General features: G+C 35.6%; 1 protein-coding gene across 8 annotated transcripts in view; it reads left to right on the top strand.

Annotated features, from left to right (window-relative positions):
- Positions 1-23,762, top strand: part of DST (dystonin) — a 310,970-nt gene that overhangs the window by 249,183 nt on the left and 38,025 nt on the right. For all 8 annotated transcript variants that reach the window (XM_074895774.1, XM_074895777.1, XM_074895776.1 and 5 more), the window contains 14 exons: positions 36-120; positions 1,223-1,464; positions 2,478-2,684; positions 6,385-6,504; positions 6,689-6,799; positions 8,526-8,744; positions 11,846-12,049; positions 14,878-15,109; positions 15,455-15,681; positions 16,388-16,510; positions 17,268-17,369; positions 19,220-19,321; positions 20,439-20,612; positions 21,427-21,582. In XM_074895774.1, the coding sequence (XP_074751875.1) occupies positions 36-120; positions 1,223-1,464; positions 2,478-2,684; positions 6,385-6,504; positions 6,689-6,799; positions 8,526-8,744; positions 11,846-12,049; positions 14,878-15,109; positions 15,455-15,681; positions 16,388-16,510; positions 17,268-17,369; positions 19,220-19,321; positions 20,439-20,612; positions 21,427-21,582 (2,304 nt within the window). The remainder of the gene's footprint in view (positions 1-35; positions 121-1,222; positions 1,465-2,477; positions 2,685-6,384; positions 6,505-6,688; positions 6,800-8,525; positions 8,745-11,845; positions 12,050-14,877; positions 15,110-15,454; positions 15,682-16,387; positions 16,511-17,267; positions 17,370-19,219; positions 19,322-20,438; positions 20,613-21,426; positions 21,583-23,762) is intronic.

The raw sequence follows: 23,762 nt of genomic DNA, 5'->3' as shown, positions 1-23,762 counted from the left end.
ATGTCTGTGCTAACACAAATGGACTTTTCTCTTAGGATCTTCAGGAAGAAATTCTTCTTAGAAAACAAAATGTTGATTTGGCTATACAAAATGGCTTAGAGCTTCTCAAGCAAACAACAGGTGAGACCTTATATAAAACTATGGTTCAACAGGCTTTTTTTCTTGTACATGTAAGTGCTAATGAGAAAATGGAAGTGGAACTTGTAAACATTTGTCCATATTTTCTGTTTAAAGCAGTTGTAGTTGTTTAATAAAGGTTTGAGGTCAAGGTAGGTTATGATTTTGGGCCACTTTTACCATTAATGTAAGTGAGCAAAAGTCCTTTTTTGCCTGTAGAGAATTTGGCCCTTGAATCCTTTATTATTTTTAGTGGAAAATTATTTTAGTGAACCTGCATTCCATTCATAATAGCAAGTTATGGACATTACTCATTACGGAGGGCTGCTTGGCAGTGGTTGCAGTCAATTCCCTGCAGACATCCACAGATGAATGTGATACTAGACAACCTTTTACTGCAAGAGGAAAGCTTTGTCCATTGGAGCTAATACTGTGGGAAAAGTTGCATTCCAGTTGTGTACATGTCTGTTCTGTAGATCAATTCTGTCTGGATTTTTCAGTACTTCTAAAGATCTTGAGCTCTTTAAGACACACATATGGTTGGGGGATGTCCTTTCTGTTCCAGATGTCTACGTTATGCATAGTCCATAATGAAATCTGAATATATGCTAATAAATTTCAGTATGTTGTTTTTATTTTAGCCTTTTATTTTAAATGAGTAGTAATGGGGGTGTACAGTGATGTCAAATATTGCTGTAATTGAAAATCTAATATTTTGTTGGGTTTTTTATTTCTCCTTCACATTTTCAATAATCTCTTATAATCTTTTATTTTTGGCATTTATAAGAATTATTGTGATATTAAGGGTGGGTTTTTTTGAAAAACATTTGTGTTAAATATTGGATCCAAGTCCTTACTTTCTAATAGTTTAGTACAGTAGAAAAAAGATGGAAGGAAAGATCTCAAGCTGAGGTAAACTTCGCAGCTCTGTACACTTTAGTGATGGTAGTATAATTTGCATCAGTTGAGGATTGACCTTGTCATTTTGTTTGGGTTATTTTATAAATATGGATATTTTTGTAATAGATGGGGTTTGGGATTTGGGGTTTTTTTATGCTTTTAAATATTTTTTTCACAGGTTAATAACATCCTTCTGATATTTTAGGTGATGAAGTTGTAATAATTCAAGATAAACTGGAAGGCATTAAAGCAAGATACAAAGACATTACAAAATTGAGTTCTGATGTATCCAAGACCTTAGAGCAGGCTCTGCAGCTTGCAGGTCAACTGCACTCAACTCATGAGGAACTCTGCAAATGGCTTGATGAAGTGGAAGTGGAGTTACTGTCATATGAAACTCAGATACCAAAGGGTGAAGAATTAAGCCAAGTACAAGAAAGACAAAAAGTAGGTTTTAGAACCTGTGAAGTATTTATTGCTGTATAATTCTGCTAAGTTGTGTTAACTTATGTTTGGCATGAGGTTGTTTTGTGAATAAATAATTTTGGCATCAGATCGTTTGACTAAATGTAACAGTAGTTAAGAATCAAACTCAATTTCCAGAGTCATCTGTTATAATCACTTGTGAAATTGGGCTGAGGTTTTTTTTTAGCACAACAGAAGCACAGCATTTCCTTTTTATTCAAGCAGCTACCTAATCCTGGGAAAACTCTTAAGTTGTCAAACAAAGTTATTTTGGTTCTGTAGTTGTGACATGGATAAAATCCTGTAAAGCATAAAAAGTCAGCATTTAAAATATATACTACTAATCTTGTTTAACAACATTTATTTCAAAAGTATAGTATAAACTGGATGGTGTGGACAATGTTGAGGGGGGAGAAAATTTAAAAAAAAAAAAATCTTTTCATATATTTATATATATCTAAAAAGAAATGAAACAGTGGTGGGGGTTTCTCTACAGGTAAAAACTCATTCCTGAAGCATTGTGTGATGATTTGATTGGAATTTAATCCAGTCATTGCTGATTTAAGAAATCACTTATCTTATTTTGCTTTATTGCATGCTAGATTTCACTTACTGATGGTTTGGTTCCTTATGGCATTACTGGTTGTAAAGAATATCCATTAGTTTTATTTTCTTTGGTTGCTTCACTAGGTACTAACAAGTCTCGCAAAATTACAAAGCATTTCAGACTGTTGTAGGGACTAGAGAAATATATTTAATGCATATTCTGTAAAAAATTCTCTTCAAGAATCACCCACTTTCCTGTCAAACAGCTTACAGTATTAAAAAGTTAATACAACTGAGCTGAAAATGTGTGGTAATTTATCCGTTTTGTTTGTGTGGAAAACGTCTCAGTTCTCAACTCATGGAGCAGTTGAAGGAGTAAAAAAATCACATGCAAGCTGTGTGTGTTCAGTTCATATGCTGACATATTTACTTTAAATGGCCTTTTTCAGGAGCTGAAAAAAGAAGCAAAGAACAACAAAGGCTTACTGGACACTCTGAATGAAGTTGGCAGTGCCTTCCTGGAGCTGGTGCCGTGGAGGGCCAGAGAGGGGCTTGACAAGATGATAACAGAGGACAACGAACGTTACAGATTAGTGAGTGACACGATCTCTCGGAAAGTGGATGAGATTGATGCTGCCATTCTGAAATCTCAGCAGGTACTGAAAACTGTTCTTTGGATACTAAGAGTCTCTGGCCATGTGTACCTGAACAAAAGATGTCCTTTAATAATGTTGCCAAAAGTTTGGTGTGCTTGGGCAGCAAAAGGCCTGTTTCAATTAAATGGGACTCCACTGTTAAGAAATGAATGCCAGAACTCTGCTAATCTTTACACTGTTCTAGTTTTCTGCCTTTTTGTTGACATAACCATTTGGTTTGTAGCTAAAATTACTTTAACTATCCTATGGCTCCTTAAGTAGGAGTTTGCTTAAGTAAGGCAATGGCCCATGTCTTTTGTAGATCATCTTTTGTTAAGTAAAATATGGTCCAGATGCCCAGCTGATTTTACTGGATGCAACACTGAAATCACCAGGGTTGCTACACCTTCTAGCATCAGCTGATTGTCTAGCTCCTCTGTACTTTCCACAGTTAAAAGCTGGATCATCAGCTATAGTGGAGGATTTAGATAACAATTGCTTTTATTCATATCCACAATACTTTTCTTCTTGGGGCTCAAAAATTGAGTTATTTAATATGTGGAGGTTTCTGTACATGCACGGAGGTGTATTTATATAGGTACACTTTGAGAACTGGCACTCTAATTTTGTCACTTAATAGCCCCATATTTAAGCTTGCTTATAAATGCATCATGGAAACACAATTTTCCTGTATCTGCCTACAGTTACAGGCATAAAAATATTGGTGGAGATTTCTGTTTCTGCTAATAATTCTCATAAACAGGAGCAGGGCAAGTAGGAAGCGTGTGTGGTATTTCCAATGTTTGCTGAAAGCTAACTAAGAGTAGACTGGAAATAACTCAGATTTCCATGTAACTGAGGTTAAAAATAACTTCATGTTTCTTTTTAAGGGGCTTGATATATTATCTTGTCTCATTAACCAAATCCTCAAAAGTGAAGGACTTTTTTTTTTTTTTTTCCTTCAATGCACTAAGGTCAGACAGGAGAGTATATGTTGGCTCTCCTTCAGCTTTCCTGAATTTCATGAGTATGTTGCATCCCCTAGCACAAGTTCAGCAAATTCAGGTCCAGGCATGAAAAGTCCAGAGCTGCTGCTTCACTGGGTAATGTCTTGAGGGCACATTGCACCCTAGTCCTCCATACACCGAACCTCCACTTCAGCCCAACTCACATCACCACAGTATACTCCTATACACTATATCCTGAGATAAATATCAAGTGACTTAGCATGTTTCCATTGAAGGATAAGCTACTTTCCACTTAGCTTGGAGAAAGACCATGCAAAATAAAATAAAAAATTTTTTGGAGAAACTAGTGCTCTGTTACCTCACCCTGTGGCAGCTTGTGCAAGTACTATTAAAAAGTTTTTGTGGAGGACAAAGCCACTAAGAGCATGAGTGTTTAATGGGAGTAGTGTGGGGTTCATGCTAGACATTACTGTGCCAAGGTGAGAAATGCAGTCAGCTATATGAATGGGTAAGCATGTTGTTTCATGCTGTGAGTGCAAGCTGAAAGCTTAATAGAGTAATGCAGTGTCCTGTTTTTTTAACTACCTGGGCAAAATGCTTCCAGATGGATAGAATTATCCTAGAGGTGAATATGGCTACAAGTTTTAATCTTCATTTCTCAATACTGAAGGCCTTGGTCAGTGTCTTACTGTAGTGAAGGAGTGCTGCATAGAAACAGGTCACATTCTTTTTGGCATACTTGTTCTTCCCTCTAAAGCAGCCATAGGGAGTGCTTTAGAAAGCATTCACGGAGCAAGTCACAGTGTCATCATATGCAGAAGTCAATCATTCCTGGTTAGAAGAAAATTACCACAATTAACTATGCTTCGTTAAACTGGGTGAGGATGAAATAGATGATTTTATGCTGACTCAAGTGAAGTTCAGGGCTCATAAATAACTGTCATGCATAATGGGAAGAAAACACTTCAGATTTTGGATTCAGAGAATAACAATTTTGTGCTTTTTATTCCTTAATGTTATATTTGAACATCACAAATTGGAAATCCTACTCCCTTAGCAAATGGAGTTGATCAGAGTCTTGCCCTTCCTCGACGCTATGTACCCTAGAAGTTTCATGCCATGCCTTGATTTTATTTCCATTAAATACTTACTCAATATTACTTATATACCCAGGTATATTTGGTATCAGGATGTTACACTGCAGTTAATTTTACATATAACACATTTGAAATTGCCTTCTTCATTTCCTTCCTTTGGATCATAGATAGATGGGATTCTGAAGAGCTTGGTTGTGAAATGAAGATTCTAAAGCCAGAATTTAACTACCACTAGTGCATGTGTTTTGTGCTAATGTTTACAGTACTGATTGTTTCAGAACATACCTTTCTATTAGGAAGTAACAATATTTAGGACAAAATTTACTTTCTGTTACTTTAAATGAGAAATGACGTAGTGAAGAAGAATGTTTGTACTCTCTTTCATGTAACAAATAGATTATAAAGGCTGAAAAAGATTGACTCATAAAGAATGAAATCTCAGAACTGCTTCTTTTGTTTTTTTGTGACTCATGATTAACCACTAAGACAAAACTGATGTAGTGGCTAAAGTGAACTCCAGCTATGTTGCAGAAGGGCTATTATGGTCTACAGCCACAGAGGCACAGACCAGCAGTAGCTGATCAACAACACATATATATATATATATAAGAATAACACAAGTACCAGGTTCTGACATAAAATGACCTCGTACACTTTCACAGTAACTCAGAGCTGTATTAATGTCCAGCTCATTGCAGTGGGAGTCAAATAAATAAATAAATGAGTTCTTAGTAGTTTCTACAATGTCTGTTTTGTGCATCTGATCATCCCGTGTAATATTTCTCTATGGCTTATACTCAAAGCTACCCCTGTTGAGTACTGAAATGTGTGCATGCTAAGATACATACTTATAAACTTGAGTTGAAGAGACAGTATGATTTTTTTAAAAAATTTGGTCTTACTTTTCAAAAGAATTAGATCCCCATGTACTTCTTTTCAGGATCTCATGCTTTTCTTTGCAAATTAATAAGAAACAGATCCTTTAAATCTTCTCATTATTCTAGCACTTTGAGGTAATTTCTGAAATGTTTGTGTTGACTAATGGTAGTCAAAAGTTAATCTTTTAGGAAAAGGACTGGCTGCACTGAAATGCCTCAAAGAATTTTCACATTTAATTTAAGGTCTAGTTTTGGATGAAAACCTGTCTTCTCTGAATTCAGTGAGGTTTTTCCACTGACTTCGTTGAATTGTGATTGTTTTATCTTTATCATTTAATAATAAAGCAGCTCTTAAGATTAAAAAGATAATGTCAAACAACTGGTTCTTAGGATGATTGCAACACTGGCAGTAACAAACGTAGAGATGGAAAAGACACTTGAAAGTAGAATAAAATGAAAATAAACAGTCTAGTTAAAATTCTGAAATTGTAACTCTTTTTGTTTTCTTATGTGTGTTTAGAGAGCTGTAGGTTTTGTAAAAATGTATTTGCTTCTGTTGCTTTGTCACACTTACAAATTAAGCTGCTTGGATTACAATCCCTCAGAACCATTTTGGGCTTTGTATTTCATTTAAATAAAAATGTCATATGGAAAGTGAGCCGCTATCCTTCTAACAATTCAAAAGTATGCTTTTTAATCATCTTTAAAATTTTTGAAATAGTCATTCTAATTTCATGTCTATAGAACTGCTGAACTAATTCATGTCTCCCTCATTTAGTTTGATCAAGCAGCTGATGCTGAATTTGCCTGGATTGCAGAAACAGAAAAGAAACTGATGTCTCTGGGTGATATTAGGCTTGAGCAAGACCAGACCACAGCTCAGCTACAAGTTCAAAAGGTAAAAGAAATTAATTTCCAACTGTCATGTTAATTATTGGCCAGCACACTCTCCATCTAGAAAATGTACTGGCATGATTTAATTTTCAGTCCATCATAATGCACTTCAAAACCAGTTTTTGCACCATGTACTCTATTTTTCCCCCCCCCACCCCACCCCTGACCCATTTTTATTGTGTTTCAAGGCTTTTACCATGGAGATTCTGAGGCACAAAGATACTATAGATGAACTTGTTAAATCTGGGGATAAGATTATGATGAATACATGCACTGAAGAAGAGAAGACAACCATGAAGGTAAAGTTCCTTAAATTGCAGTTACAGTGGTAGGTACTGAGACAATATATAAGTAGAAAGGATTCCTATAGTGGCTTTCTTGAAATCCTAATACAAAAGCATTAATTACAGCCACTTCTAGTCTGAAGATTGTAATACTAGAAGAAATGCTGTTGTGTATCACTCGCCATTCAGGATGTTCAAAGAGCAAACATGGTATACTTTCTTCATTGAATGTCACTAACTTGGAGCCCCATTTATTATCTTCATACATGGCAGATGGTATTTTAGCCTCTGGACAATTGAGTGAATAGGTTGTGAGTCATCTGGGGTGGTGTGTGTGGAATCTGGCTGTTTATCTTCTCCAGGTCTCTTCGGTCAGTGATGCTCTGGACATGTGTATTTCTTCTGAATTCAATGGCTGTGCACCTCAGTGTGAATATTTTCATTTCTGCTGGTTTCAGTGTAAACCTTACTTGCCAAGATTATTCCATCCTGTTGACTTAACACAGCCCATTAAAAACATTCTTATGCCTTTGTTTATTACACACACACAGAGCCTGATGTTGGGGCAGTATATATATACAGATTTTTTATTTTATTTTGGCGTTTAATAATGGGTTAGTTGTGGTGTTGGGTTTTTTTTTGCTGAATTTCAGTGAGGCTGGATATGTTATGTAAATTTAGTCCCTCCACTGACCACCCTCCTTGAACAACAATACTTCACTAATTGTGCTCTGCTGCAGCATCTCTGAATAAATTTGATTTGCTCTTAAGTGAATTTAAAACACATGAGATGTCCTGTCTGTGAAGCTGTAGTCATAAAAGGAAGAGCAGTTTTATGTGAGTCTCTATTATTGTATTTGTCAAAAATACTGTGTTATCTGTGTGTTAGGCTATGTTTTGTCCTTTGGATAGCATCTCTATACTTAATTTACATGCAAGACATAACAAATGGAAGGATAGCTTGTTCTGCCAAAAAAGATTCTTTACTTCACATTCAATGGCTTGCTTCTGTGTCTGTTTTTTCCAAGGCTAGCATTTATGTACATTGTCACATATAATATTTCATAAAAATGATAGCATAGGCAGTCTTCCACAGGAAAAATGTTTAGCTGCTTGATACTTTCTTTTGTTATCACATGCCCAAATACAGTAGATTTGTAATGCTTAAACCTTGTAGTTCTATAATATTATTAATGGTAACACATCCTCATTAATTAATGTGTACTAACCTGTAAATTAGGTTTTGTGGTTTGTGTTGCAAGTTTGTAAGCTACAAGCACAATGGTATACCCTATTCTCTTGTCAGATTTAAAGAAAAAACCCCACAGATTCTTATGTATTGTTCATGATGCTTTGGTTCAAAAATGCTGTGGAAAACTTAGTTTCTGCCAAGTGTCACTGAAGATAAGTGTCTTCAGTAAGGAAGTGGGGCTAAGATCTGCAGTCAAATAATTTGCAGCTTGACTGGAAGCCTATGAAGATAGCGGTATTAGTAAATAGCAATATCATTAAATATGTTTTAATTACTTTGAAAATACTCTGCCAAGTTCCCATCTCTCACAGCAGTGATTCTGTCCACCTTGAACACTGATACTTTCAAAACAGTATCAAAATCAAATTTGTTTCACTCTCGTTTGGTGCTGTAATTATCAAAGATTGTTTAGAAATGAAGGTAATAGACATGTGGAAAAACATACATTGCTATATTTTGTTAATACTTTAATACTAATCCATTTTACAGAAAAAAATGGAAAGCCTCTTACAGAAATATGATGCAGTCTGTCAAATGAACTCTGAGAGAAACCTCCAGCTGGAACGGGCTCAGTCCCTGGTTAACCAGTTCTGGGAGACTTATGAAGAGCTTTGGCCATGGTTAACTGAAACAGAAATGATCATCTCTCAACTTCCTGCGCCAGCCCTTGAATATGAAACTTTAAAGCAACAACAAGAAGAGCACAGGGTAAGCATTTTGCCAGTTTTGAAAAACAGTGTCAAAAGCCAAGTAGTGTTCTGTTTAGAACTGTGGTGTACACTGCTAAATGAGAAAACTCAGTTATACTTCTGTTGAAAATGAGAAGTATTCAAAATAATAATACAAAATGAATACATTTTCAGTCCTGCCTCTACTGTTTCCCAAACTGAGCATGCAAACAAGATTTTCTGGGGAAGGGAGCAAACAGTCTATAAGCATAAAAGAGGGCTAAAAGGGAAAAAAATTGCCATTGTAGTGAGAAAACCAAGCAGACAAGAAGTATATTTAAAAGTTCACAGTAACTGTCAGTATCAAAACAAACCAAACCCATAAACAGAAAGAATAGACATGGCATGTTGTAGCAGTAAAACAAAAGAGGATAAAACATGACTATCCAAAGAACTGGAGTACCTGCTGTCAGCATGCTGAAAGTGAAATACCACTGTTGTGTACAGTTTGTGTACAAATGTGCACATATGTTGATCTTAATGTACATGTAAAAAAATCTGGCTTTTGTTTTATTGGTATCATTGGAACTAAACTTAGCTGAAACCAGGAAGATGGATAATTAGAGGGCCAAGAATTTGATGGGTTGGGTTCCAGCCAATCCCATAATAATTTCTCATGTCAAGTATGTTTGTTATATGATACCTAAAAGAAATAATTCTGTATCATAACATCGCAAAACAGAGACAACAGTATTGTAGACTGGCTACCATATGGGCTTTCTTACATGGAAGAATCATCAACTGGGATAAAAATTAGTATGTTTCATACATGGCTACTAGTATCACATGGAATCAGATGTATGCCACCCAGGTTAAAAACCTGCATGTTTTGGCACATGCAAAGCCCATATAGCTACTGGAGATACCTGTCTCTCACTACCGAGCATAGCGTAACTAGTTTTTATTTAGCTGCCTCAGTTAAGTGGCTCAAGTTAGACAGGATGAACCCTGGCTTCAAAGTCCTGAGACCAGTTAATGAAGATGTGCCACTCTTATGTGCTGGTAAACACTGGGTTCACTCATTCGTCTTTCTATTATGTCCACAATGAACATACATGCTCTATAAAGTCTAGCTATGTAACATGAGCTTTACAAACTATCTTGATTAGTCACTGTGAACCAAATGATGCTTGCTTTACTTACAGGGTTGTTCCCCATCTACTTTAATCATTCTGCTTGTATGAGAGGCCCTTCAGATGAGCTTCTATTTTTGCATTTTCCCTGGGCTATGCCATTAGCTGAGATTTGTTTGTTAAGTAGAAGATTAATGTCAGGCAATTTTAACATGTAATCTGATCTGAAATACTTGTTTATCGGAATTGTTTACCTGATAGTAGATCATGGAGAAGACCATTTATTGTTCTATTTAAAAAAAAAAAAAAAAAAAGGTTCTGAATGTGAATTGAAAACAGTTTTCTATATTCACTTACTTTTCTGTTCTGATGTATTTACTATCTTTGTTCCAAGTCATGGAATTCATAGAGTTGATTTCTGTGAGTAACATGCAGCCAGTTTGGTTTGAACTGAGCTGGGGGCAGAGCACTAGCATTAGGTTTGGACCCAGAAATGTACACTTTTGTGGCCTTGTGTCAAATCATCTATTCATGCACAAAAATAAAACACCAAAAAATATTTTCTAAAAACTTTTAAACTGTTCTTAGTATCACCTTTTCTTCTTCTCTGCTAATCAACATTGTTTTTCTTGTTGAAAGATATACAAGTAGGGCTTCATTTTCAGTAAGTAGCTGGAGTCAGGGGGTTTTGTATTTTCATTGCTGTTTTGTCATCAGGGGACTATAGAGAATCATAGTCACTGTCTTTTCAATCTTCTCAACCTCTCCTTTTCTGGGGAGGAGCAAGTAAGCAAGCCAGTATCAGGATTTCTTTTTAAGGGAAGGACCTTAGTTGAAGAGAAGAGGATTTATTTACACTGAGACTGATATGAGCCCTTTTCTGAGTCCTCATTAATTTAAACAAACTCTGAGCTGGGAGGAACAGAGCATGTGCCTTCAATGTTCCTGCACAGGGGCTATAGCATAGAAACGCATGGAGTTCACAGCATGGAGAGGGACAGTGCTTCCCAAGACAGTGCGATTTTTCTGAAAATGGAGGAATGAGCTGAGAAAATAAATAAAACTGGAGGGCAGGATCAGGCTACTCCCACAAAAACCCTTTCCCTTTTGTCAGATCTATGTGCATAAGTAAACAAAACCAAAATCCTTAAGCAAGTTGGAAGTCACCTTGTGACCTTTCATTTCCACAAGCCTCTACAGAGTCTTCTGCAGTTTTGACTTCAGGGATGGATGATGAGAGAGAATAGACAGCTGAGATCAAATTTAACTTACTTATTAATTACTTGTTAAACTTTGTGTCAGTTAAGTAATAGCACTGCTGTTAAGGCAAGAGGGGTCTTGTGGCCAGAGGGGAGACTGCTAAACTAGGTTGATAGGTCTCTGCTGATCAGTCTTCCTTGTCCTTTTGTCCTTTTCACTGATTTCTTTGACCCTTCTTTGTGCTAGTTTCCTCTTCTTAAATCAAGGATAATTTGAATTAATATTCTTGAAGTGCCAGGTACTCTTTCTGTGATGTTCTTCAATGGAAGGCTTTGCAGCTATTATTTTAATATATTAATTATATATTAATATATGAGAGATATTTCTATTAATATATATTTTATATATTAATATATAACATTAACATGAAAATTGCATATGTGGTGTTACACACATGTCTGGAATATTGTTGCCATTTCTGTCATTATAGGGACTAAATATGATGGGGAGTATATGCATAGTTAGCATCTTATTTTTTGCCCATAATCATATGTTCTACAAGAGTATTGCATGGACCTTTCCAGCACGTCTCTGATTGTGATGTTTCATGCCTGGGTAGCTCTGTGTTAGAATGGGAGCCATCAGTGGCAGAGCAGTCACTAACTTTATTTGATATTATTTGTGCTTTATATTCCGACAAATGGCATTTGTTTGGAATTTCTTGCCAGCTGGATATGTTAAAAGTGTGGACAGCTGTAATGTTGTGGTGCAAGCATAAGAAACTGATAAGTTGTTTCGTTTGTTATAGCAACTGCGTGAGCTGATCGCTGAGCACAAGCCTCATATAGATAAGATGAACAAAACTGGGCCTCAGTTGCTGGAGCTGAGCCCAGGAGAAGGTTTTTCTATCCAAGAGAAATATGTAGCAGCTGACACCCTTTACAGTAAAATTAAGGAAGATGTTAAAAAGCGAGCACTGGCACTGGATGAAGCCATTTCTCAGTGTACCCAGGTATCAGTTTAAGTTTAAAGTATAATTGGATTCATTCATATGGAAAGATGCACAGACATTGTCATCTTACATGTATAAATCAAGACTTATCTGCTGTTTTATCTGGATTTTTCAACCTAATGACCTGTGAATGTTCATATCACTGCTTATGGTATTGATTTTTCTATTTCTTGAGGGGTTATAGTTTTATATATTGGTCAGTATTATGACAGCTGCAGTTGAAAAATATTATTGCTTCTTAATTTTGAAGTTAAAAAATGGAACATTTGGTTTAAAATGTGGGATTATATTTTCATTTTATTCCTTTTTCTCTCACTTATCTCTTACTAGCTGATGGTTTGTTTGTATATGGATATCACTGTTGATCAGTTAACTTGAGTATAGTTATATCTCGAACTTGGCAGCTTTAGTTACAGTCTACCAGTGAAACAAGAGAGTAGTTTGGCAGTGGTAATAGCGTTTGGTCTTCATTGCATACTCCAAAGAACTTAACATAACACATGCTTGATCTGTTACGTAAAAGCATTGAGACCAAAGTTAGACCTCACAAAACGTCATCATAAGCGTAAAGTTCAGATCTAAGTCCATAAAAGATGCATAGCTTAGGTTCATCAGCCTATGCAATGAACCTTGATAGAGTTTTGTTAGATATCCCATTTTAGAGGTTTCTAAATCTTGGATTAATTGTCATGAAACCCAAACCGAAACTCTTCCACTCAACCCCAAATTCAGAAAAGAACTCATTAAAACTGTGTATGAACCCAAACAAATACCTGAATAAAATACTTTGTTCTATATTGCTGTTTTTATAGGCAGTTCCCTTTTTTCTCTGTTTGCTGGAAATTAAGTGCTATATTCTACTCAGGTCTACAATACTAAATAAAGAAATATACCTTTAAGTTTGTGACAAGTCTACATTATAAATAATTTTTGTCATAGGTCGTTGTACTTAAAGTCATTTTCCTAGCCCCTGCAATACTGAGTTTAAGAAGCTAAGGAAAAAGTGACATCAGATATCATCCTGGTTCTGAACTGGTTATAGACATTATATTATACTTTAAGTCATTCTAAACACCTTCCTTATTCATGCGTCTGAAAGATGCCTGATTATTTAGATTCAGTATTTCTCCTAAATGCTCAGTCCTCCTCCCCCTGTTTGTAGCTGCACATTTGAAAATCCAGATATTTACTTAGCATTCAAGTCCCAGCTTTGTATGTGATAGATATTAACATGTTGTACTGGCTAAGTACAGAAAGCAGGAATAAAAATGCATTCTTTGTTAACAGCTAGAATATAATCAGATGTTGAAAATACTTAATTATTCATGCAATGCTTTAAGGTTCATTTTATGTACATAAATGTATATGCAGGTGACAAAGCTGAAGATTGTAACGCCCAGAATGCAATTTTATATAATTTTCCTTTTTTATTAAGATATGTAAATACATATTATCAGGGCTCTGTACTATGATGGCTATGTCAATGTTTGTCTAGACAGTCCTGGAAGAATAATTATTTAACTCTTCAGGTTTTAAATTATATTAAATTGCAGTATGTATCAAAGATGGGACATAACCTATGGAGCCAGAAGGAAAGGTTCTAATGACTTGCATTTGCTTCCTTTTAAGTTCTAAAACATCTTGTCTCATTCACTGAAGTATGACTACAAGGAGGCCCACTGAATGCACTAACAATTTAAAAATGTGATATATGTCCTAAAATTAGACTTGAATGCTGCCAATTTTATTTCAGTTTTTATCACTTTGTAAGTTTTTGTTGCCACAATCACTTTTCAGAAGTCTTGAACATGAGAGGGCTACTTATCTTTCATAACACATTTTGCTGGCTTGTGTGATATTCACACTTCTAACAAAAACACTGAGTCTATAACAGTCACAGAGTCTGATTTGAAGTGAGATGTATGGTGGGAAAAAGTAATTACATTTGTATTGCCTATATTCCTTTGAATAGAAAGGATGTAGCTATTTGTTCACATAAGGTAATCTTGTTTTGTTGTGCTCTTTCTAGTACCTTTCCTAAGTGTAGTCAGGGGTATTTGTTGTAGATTCTGAAGGCTCATTAAATGCACCCACAATTTACTGATTTCTGTAATTTGAAATGGACATAGTGGTGAGATATTTTTTAGGAATCTCTGTGGATCCAAAAGCATATAGTAAGGGCTAACTTGAACCGAGGAACCATGTTAGCAGCTGTAATTGAGTTTCTGGACAGCTACCTGGGCTCAGTCAAACATGGGTGAAGATAATAGACACTGTTGTGTACTTTTCAGTTACAGAAAGTAACGTACCTTTACTGCACTGACAAGCATCACTTGGGCACTAACAAATATCTTTTTGAATGACCCTACATATCAAATATTAATCGTTGGTTATATGCCAGTATGTTGGTCCTGATATGAAAATGTATGTATTTAGTATTAAGGTAAATATCTAAAACTATGAAATCAGGAAGCCATGATTCTCCAAAATAAGGTACAAACTACTGTATGAATTACACAGAACTAAATGCAAGTAGAATCTGCCATATGTATAGTACTTTCAGATAGAGTGTCTCAGGACTGAACCCAGACTTCATAGTAAAAATCTTAAATGTGAGAAGAAATACGATTTTTCAAGGCCATATTTCTAATTGAGATATTAAGAGGGGAAGAACCACAAAGGGGGGCATTGCAAGTTGCATATATACGTGTTGGATAGAGATGTTCAATTTTAAAGTACCTTTTTCAAAGAGAATTTCAAGTGCCATTTTTCAGTTGGTTTTTTTTCTGATTTCTCTGCCACTTCCTTGTCTTCTACCACCCTCCCAGTTTCATGACAAGATAGATCCAACTCTTGAGAGTCTGAAACGCATAGTTGAACGTCTGAGGCAGCCACCTTCGATCTCAGCAGAGGTTGAGAAGATAAAAGAGCAAATCAGTGAAAATAAGAATGTGTCAGTGGATCTGGAAAAACTTCAGCCGGTGTATGAGACGCTTAAACAGAGAGGGGAGGAAATGATTGCTCGCTCAGAAGGCGCTGATAAGGATATATCTGCTAAAGGTAGTAGACTGAGGAAAGTTTCATGTAGTGGAAGTGCAGTAAGCTGCAGCATATAAAAATCTTCATTTCTGATGACCACTAATCTGGGGATTGTGTTCTTGTGGAGAAGCTGCTAAAGATTTATGAAAGCAAAGCATTCGTTTAAAATAAGTCATTGTGGATATGACCTTTGTTTTATTTTTAAAGGCCACGTTGGTTGTTTCCACTTAACATAAGGAGTCCTGTAAAGAAACAATTTTAGAGTCTAAATTTTAAAATGTACACATATGTTTCTGTAGAACTGTAGAGAGATTTATGGCTAAGAATTGTTTGCCAAGGTAGTAATCTAGTTCCTTTGTTGTTTAGCTGTTCAAGATAAACTAGACCAAATGGTCCTCATATGGGAAGACATCCAGACCTTGACTGAAGAAAGGGAGGCCAAATTGTTAGATGTGATGGAACTAGCTGAGAAGTTTTGGTGTGATCACATGGCTCTTGTAGCTACTATTAAAGATACTCAGGACTTCATTCGAGAACTAGAGGGACCTGGAGTTGACCCATCTGTAGTCAAGCAACAGCAAGAAGCTGCTGAGGTCAGTAGGAAGTACTTTGTTCACTTAAAGTATTTTATTTACAGTATGCATAGAAAAGACAGAATTGCTATGAAATACTACAGGAGAATTAATTTTATTTTTAGAGACCAAGAGGGATAATTGTATCAAAATTTACTATAATGATATCTCAAGAGTCTATGGTAAATAGCATGTATCAGTGCTTAATTGCAATGAGCATGCAACATGTGCCTCTTATTATATTTACATATCAGTTTATAAACATGTATATAATAAGCATGTCACTGAGACTTTTAAGTTATACGTGCTTTAGATTCCCTGAGTAATACGTAACATCTAAATGAAAGGTGTACAGATGTATTATGCTCTATGTATTATGCTCTAAGCCTTTAATTATTTATGCTGATAGTTAAAGATTTGAAGGTTGAATGATAACCTCTGAAAAGAAAACACTCTGATTAAAGAAATGTCATTTAAAACTTCCTGTTTATTTTTTTCATCTCATGCAAAATGACAGCATAAGCCATTGTTATAATTTAGACTGATGTCAGTTGATTTCACGCTGACGCTGCAAAGGGATCCTTATATTTTAAGCGTCCAATTGTAAGTCCAAGTGACTTCAAAGAAAACAAAGGTAGAATCCTGCTGTGTTCTGTCTTAAAAGCAAGTGGTACATAGATTATTAAATTTAGTATTAGCAATGTTGGATTTTTTTTTCTCTTTGTAGGCTGCTAAAGAAGAAATTGATGGACTACAAGAAGAACTAGAAACAGTTGTGAGCCTTGGCTCTGAACTTAGAGCTGCTTGTGGAGAGCCTGACAAACCTATTGTCAACAAGAGTATAGATGAGGTATGGGAAACACAGATGCTTCTATCTGTTATGTTAGATGCTCATTCAGCTGAAATTGGCATATTCCCCTTGCCCCCAACAGATTTTGAAAATAAAAATTTTGTGGCAAAAGTGAGACATCCCTGAAGCCTTTGTGGTAGAGTAAGGTTTGCCTTTCAGGTAAATTAATCTTGACTCAGATTAGAGTAGAATCTACAGCCAATTTTATTGTCTTGATTTATGAGTTTAAATTTTTGTAAAAGACAGATTTTTTTATTTTTTTTTTTTGTAAAATTACTCGCTGATTGATACAACACGTGGCTACTTTTTGCAAAAGTAATGAATAAATTTCAGATATATCTGGTTTATGCCAAGTGAGACATCTTAACAAAGACAATCCTGTTTGGATGACTACAAAGTACTCATAATTTTTCTAATGTTCAGCAATGTACATTTCTTTTAAGCTACCTTCATTATAATGATACAACTCTAAATGATTTAATAGTATTTCCCACCATATTAACTATATTAACTATGTTAATAAAAATATTCAATAGTCAGTATTGAAGTTTACTGCTTTTGTGATCCAGAAGCTCTAGTGAATTCTGAAGAAAACTAACTATGCAGTGATAAGGAGAACAAGAGTGCTAATACGGAATGAATATGAGCTATTCATGTTTAGTTTATTGGTGTTATTGATCAGGAAGTAATTAGTGAATGCACATTATACAGCAGTAAAATTCTTCTGTCCATTGGAGTAAATTGCACTTACTTGCAGCTGAATTCTGCCTGGGATGCCTTAAACAAAACATGGAAAGAACGAGTGGATAAGCTTGCTGAAGCTATGCAGGCAGCTGTTCAGTACCAAGATGGACTGCAGGTAAGATGGTGTGAGATACACTCAACCCAGTCTTGAGTCAATAGCATTTAATGTGGTTGTAGTAAAAAATGTCATGAGATTGGGTAGGTGACAAGTAATGTTTCGCTCTGATTACAGTAACTGTTTTCTTCAGTAGGCAGATATTTTTTCTCAGGGTTGATTGGTTTGTGGTGGTATTGTTGCATTAAAGAATAAATCTGTTGGGTTGTTTTCCTCATAGTTGTTCATATATTGCACTATGTTCAGATTTGAAATTAATGTCTCTTTGACAAGAGCAGAGGTTTTTTGATACTACACAAATTCACAGTAAACTTGCTCACATTTTCTTGTGATAGTCATTATTTCATGTGATAGGCAAGCTGAAGTTGTGACACACGTGCATGATCTGAAAGGAAGAGAATACAGGTCCGTATACTCACTGCTGTTTTCTTTGAGTGGAGGACAGTGAAAGAACTTCAGTTTTATTCCACCTTTTTATGTCAAATACTTAAGTTTTAATATTTTAAGCAAAAAATATTATTAACATAATGTTGCTAGACCATTTTACTAATTCTTAGTGTAATTTATCTAGTCACAATGTTTTAGAAGATGATTCACTTTTTAAATCTGTAGATAAATTTTCCAGCAGTTTTTTAAGATATCTTCTCTCTGTATGTGCTGTATTTTACTCTTTTTTTACATGTTTGTTGCACATCTTGGCTGAGTGGCATGCCTCATCTGTCAGTGAATGGCTAGAAGATTAAAACATTTGAAAAGACTCCAAACCCAGTCAGATTTTGCAAAACTATTTTTTTTCCTCAGTGGAATTATTGTCTTTCTTGGTTCATTAAATCTTTGAAACTGAAGTTTCACATGACACTGAGGGCAGTTGCTTGTGTGTTCAGTGCAGTCAAGCAGCGAAACGCTCCTTAATAATAATGCAAAATGCTTGTTTTCCAGTGCACCCTTGCTATGTATTTTTCTCCAAGTTCTCTTATGCATGTACTGTGCAGAGGTTGACTTGTAGGGTTACGTTAGGAACATTGCCATTGGTTTAAGTGTTTTGTATTTATTTTCTCAAGGAACTGTGTAGCAGTGGGCAGCTCTGACAAGCTGTCCTAATCCTTTCTCTATAATGAATCATGGATAACGGGCAGGAGGAAAGGGGCCTAGCAGAGGTGGTTTTGCCTCTATGCAATTACCCAGATCGATAATAACTTTTTTTAATCTGTAAGTGGAGTATTTTTGAGGTTGTTCTGCATTATATCAGGAGCAGAAGTGTAGTACCCACAAAGCCTCAGAACTGGGGAGACTTCATTGTTTTTTAAAGTTATAACCGCATTATCCTAGAGTTAAGCTCAGTTACTGCCCTTCACTGTCTGATATGTACTGAATGGGTCATGTTCCATGTTCCTTACACAGATAACATTATCCTTCAAAAGATGTTTGTTTGTAGTCATAATTTAAAGTGTGTTTTCATTCAGCTGCTGCCTTCCATCTTTGCTCCAAAGGAATACAGAACAGAGTTTGTCTTGTATTTACCTTTCAGGGTATTCATAAAAGTTGTTGATTTTACTCAAGAAGTAGAGTGCCACTCAGCATGAAATAGTACTGGCAGAATATTACTACTAATAGAAGTTCAGTGTTGCAACATGTACATTCTTGTAATCATTACATGGAATACAAGGGATCAAATATTAGCTGAAGTATTGCAGAGAAACCTAGGTTTCACTGAAGAATGCTATTTTCTTTCAAAGAGCACAGCAATATTGTTCTCTGGAGTAAACATAATCTGATACTTTGCTTAATACAACTTTCAAATATGACACTACTACTCTGCTCATGCTTCAATTTCATACTGTGATTTTCAGGCAATATTTGACTGGGTAGACATTGCTGGCAGCAAATTAGCATCTATGTCTCCAGTTGGAACAGATCTGGAGACAGTGAAACAGCAGACTGAGGAACTTAAGGTATGAGCTAGCAATTAATTTAATTTATATTTTCATCTGTCTGTATTTTTCTCTGTTTTTCAAGAGTCCAAAGTAATTTTCTTTTTCAATTTCTAGTAAAAAAAAATCTGTATGAAAATTTCAAATAACATTTCATTGTGAACTTTTCATTTTAAAATGATTTATTTTAAAATCTGTTCCAAATTTTGGTGAGACTACATTTTGTTTTGTGACTATGTTCTGATAACCCAGAAATACTTGTAAATAGCATTCCTTCTCTTTCAAAGGCTATAAGATTGTTATGTACAGGGTTCTTTTGCTACCTTTACATTTTCTGTTTTGTACCATGAACAGCTTCCTTGAGGCTCTGAGAGAATACCTCCAATGCTTCACTTGTGCTGTTACAGGCTTTATCTAAATGCTCACACAGATCATGACATTCCCATTATCAGTAAACTGAAAATCAAAGTTTCATGTTTAGACACCTGTCTGTATGTATCTGTGACTGAGTATGCTCCTGATGTTGGTAGGCTGTTACACTATATATAAAAACCAGGGATATCTAATGATCAGGGAATGTCCTTGGTTTTGCTGCTCACTTGTACATTCTTTTGGCTGTGGATGGGTTGTTTAATCTGTGTGTTTTATGATGTAACTTCAGATGAACCATAATCTTACATAGTTCAGAAGAACACACGTGCAAGTTCTATTCAGCCTGCTACCTCAGTTGCATGTATGAAAGAGTATTCTGCTAAAGAAAACTGGCTTTTCAGCTCTTTTGAAGAACAATTCTGTTTGAAGCTTAAAGTGTCACAACCACAAGAGCTGGAAGTTACGTGAAGTATGTTCTGCCTTTTTTACAGACCAGGGAGATCATTGGAGAATACTATACCGTTGTCATCTGGTCACAGCCAGCAATATCTGCTAGAATAGTAAGGCGTTGTTGCCTGTTTTCAGTTAGCTGAGACTCTCTGCATTATCGGTGTCTTACAAAGCATTTTGACCCTAGAAAACAAATCCCCAAATTTTTGAAAGTTGACAGTGATACATTAGTATTGTAAATACTGATGTACTATGCCATATTCAAGAAGGTTACTCGTTGTTACGTTTATTTGTGTTCTCTTTCTATTTACAATAGCAATTTAAGACAGAAGCTTATCAGCAGCAGATAGAAATGGAAAGACTGAACCATCAGGCAGAACTATTGCTGAAGAAGGTGACAGAGGAGAGTGACAAGCACACTGTTCAAGACCCTCTCTCAGAGCTCAAACTAATGTGGGATACCCTAGAAGAAAAAATTATAAATAGACAGGTAAACAAACTTGAAGGTTGGGGCTTTATTCATGAAAGATTTTTGAGAAAAGCTTTTTATTATGCATAATGTTTGTATCAGTTTACACATTTATTCCTTTCAGTTTGGAAATTACAGAACTATATATAATAGAATTTGAATTTTACAATTTACTGAGTTGTTTTTATGGGTTTTTAAACCCTTAGCAGTATTTTTATGTCACTTCCTTTGTTAGCAGTGCCATGTTGATTTATTATTATTTAATTTTGGTTATTTGATGACATCTTAAGTAGCAGTTGAAAACATGTTTATAAGTGCAAAATTAATATTAACTGCTGGCCTCTTTTTTTTTTTAAAAAAAAAGGCAACTTTGTTTTAAACTATTTCAGTGCTCTTTCCTTAAATTATCAAAGCGAAAGAGAGATATAAAGATGCAATTCTTTTGAAATGTATTTTTTTCTGAATTGAATCATTCCATGACAAAAAAAAAGAGGTTTTAAAAAGATCATGCACCAAATTGCATTTATATTGAAATTATATTTTAAGTGATGAAAACCTACTGTCATATCTCTGATGAAAGAACCTTCAAACTTGTTTCAGTTACATGGGGTCTTCAAAGGTCAGGAATTTAAGCCTGGAATGTAAGGCTTTACAAGGGAATTGCTAGCTCAGCTCTAACTGTAAAGTAGTTGCTTGTGTTGGATAACTGTTTCTCCCTGGTTTTTATGCTATCATATGCATGGACTCCACTCTGGATTATGGTGACTAATGGTAATATAAACCAATTCAATAGCATTTTGAAACCATTTTATTGTTAATTTTGTTTTTACTGTAGCACAAGCTGGAAGGTGCCTTGTTAGCCTTGGGACAGTTCCAGCATGCCCTGGATGAGTTACTGACGTGGCTGACGCATACAGAAGACTTGCTGAATGAACAGAAACCTGTGGGTGGAGACCCCAAGGCTATTGAAATTGAACTTGCCAAACATCATGTATGTAATTATAATGAATATTAACTGAAATGTTCTTTTGATGTTTATCTCAGTGATGAGTCTTGTAGTAAAACTTAGCGCTTCATAAATAATTCTCAATAGAACTTTTCCAGATGCAGATTATATCTGAAATGCAGGCTTGGAGTAACTAATACCTTCCCTCTTAACTCCTCCATATTCCTTCCTTCCTTGCATATGCCATGCAAGTGGCATAATTTTAGCCAAAAAGAGCAGCTCACCCTCATCTCCACTTTTACTCACCTTAATCTGATCCAGGGAACTCAAAGGTTATTGAACCCACTACTCACCCTGAAGCACAATAAACTCCTTGATTAGTTCTGTTTAGGCCAGGTGTCACAAAATGCATATGACTTACACATCATTAGTTTTTGTTTCTTTCTTCTCAGAACATACTGATTTGTTCTGAATTCTGCAAAATTATATCTCAGTTGGGTCCAGCTGACATGGAGAATGCTTCTCTGAAAATCTCAGCAGATTTTAGGAATATCCATGCCCCCATCTTTTTCTATTGTTACATACAATGTGGGGTTAATTTTTTTATTGTTTGTTTTAGTATTTTTACTGATTGTTTTGACTTAGGAGCCCATGGAATAATGCTTTCATTGTGCCTTTGAGTAGTATCTCTCAGGAGCAAGAGATCTTCTCTACCTCTTTGTGTGACATGATGCTGTTCATGATGATGTGTTCTTTCTAGGCCTGAAGATTTCAAAATAACCTCATAAATCCTCTCCTTTTCTTTAAATCTGCCTTTTAATTTTTGGCCTGCATATGATGTGAAATGTATTCAGAGTCCATTCTGGATGTAGAGTGAGTTGATTGAAATTGAGAATACACAATTAAAGCATTTTCATTGTTTCTGTTAATGCAGCTATGTGGCTTCTGAAGCCTCTTCTGTGGTCAGCTGGAACTTGGGCAGCATAAATTATCTACATGTCCTGTGTGACTACTTTGGAAACAGGCCCTTTAAAAAAAAAAATAATTACAAAACCAGCTTCCACTCTGTGAACCTTTTATGTTGTTATCAAATGGAAGTGTTTTACTACTGAAGAAGCATCCAGACATCATTTATGACTTCACATAGCTTCAGTGCTGAAGGAGTTCAGCAAACACATGAACAAATCTTCTTCCTTTCCGTAAAACAGAGTTTATAGGTTAGAAAGTTCACACAGTAGTGCATCCTGTGGTAGCCTGGAAAAACATCCATGTCTTGAATAACTTTGGAAAGAATAGACCTTGTTCTTAGTGAGCCTCACCAGGAAGGAAGGGATAAGATGCATCTGCTTCTGTGGATATCCCTCTTTTTCACCCTGTCAGGAGAATAAAATAACTAGTACCTTCGAATGCTTAACTTAGAAATAAAGCAAATGTGATGCATGTTTTGTATACAAGGGCTATTTGTGACTTGCTGTTTCATTGAATGCTCTGCATAGTTTATTTAAAAGTTCTTTTGTATTTACTTCTACAGTTTTTCCATATGTTAGCATTTTGAGGGAGGTGAGTTTGAACCCCAGACCCCATGGAAGAAAGCAGTCATAAACTTGAATTTATTGGATGGGGTTTACCATTCCCTTCCCAATCATTTTGCATATTCTCTTTTTCTGTCCTTTGTTTCTCGTATTTTAAAGGGATGGTTTTTGTTGGTTTGTTTTCTTTTTTTTTAATCTTTCTGAAAAGAGTATCCTTTTTCCAAATGTATCTTTCGACTTTATGTTTCGCTGTGGTTGATGGTAACAGGTTTTCAGCCAGATGGAGGAGTTCTTGTGTGTTAGTGTTAGAATCATTCTCCAGCTTTTAGCACAGCTGTAGTGTCCTGGTAACCAGACATAATGTGAAATGAGTTGTCGACCTGAAATGCATGAAAAGACATCGTGGCAGTCAGGTTGTTGTATGGCAAGGCAGGCACATAGTATTTGTGTTTATCTCTCTCGTCTCTTAAACTACTGCTCCACAAGCAATTTGCACTCCTATATATAACACTGTTTTCACACCTTACCCTCAAAACCAAAGAAAAATCCTATTAAAGAAAAGTATGTAGTTAATTAAGGAAGGTCAAGAAATAATTCTTCACTAGCAATACTTCAGAAAGAAATATATGTATTAAGATGTAATATTTTTCCAAGATATAAAATGTAGCATTTTGGCAGCATGGTCACTGCTTT

This window comes from Athene noctua, chromosome 1 (assembly GCF_965140245.1).
Source record: "Athene noctua chromosome 1, bAthNoc1.hap1.1, whole genome shotgun sequence".
NCBI lineage: Eukaryota > Metazoa > Chordata > Aves > Strigiformes > Strigidae > Athene > Athene noctua.
Note: the sequence above shows the minus strand (reverse complement) of the source record. Positions and strands in the feature narration are given on the sequence as shown.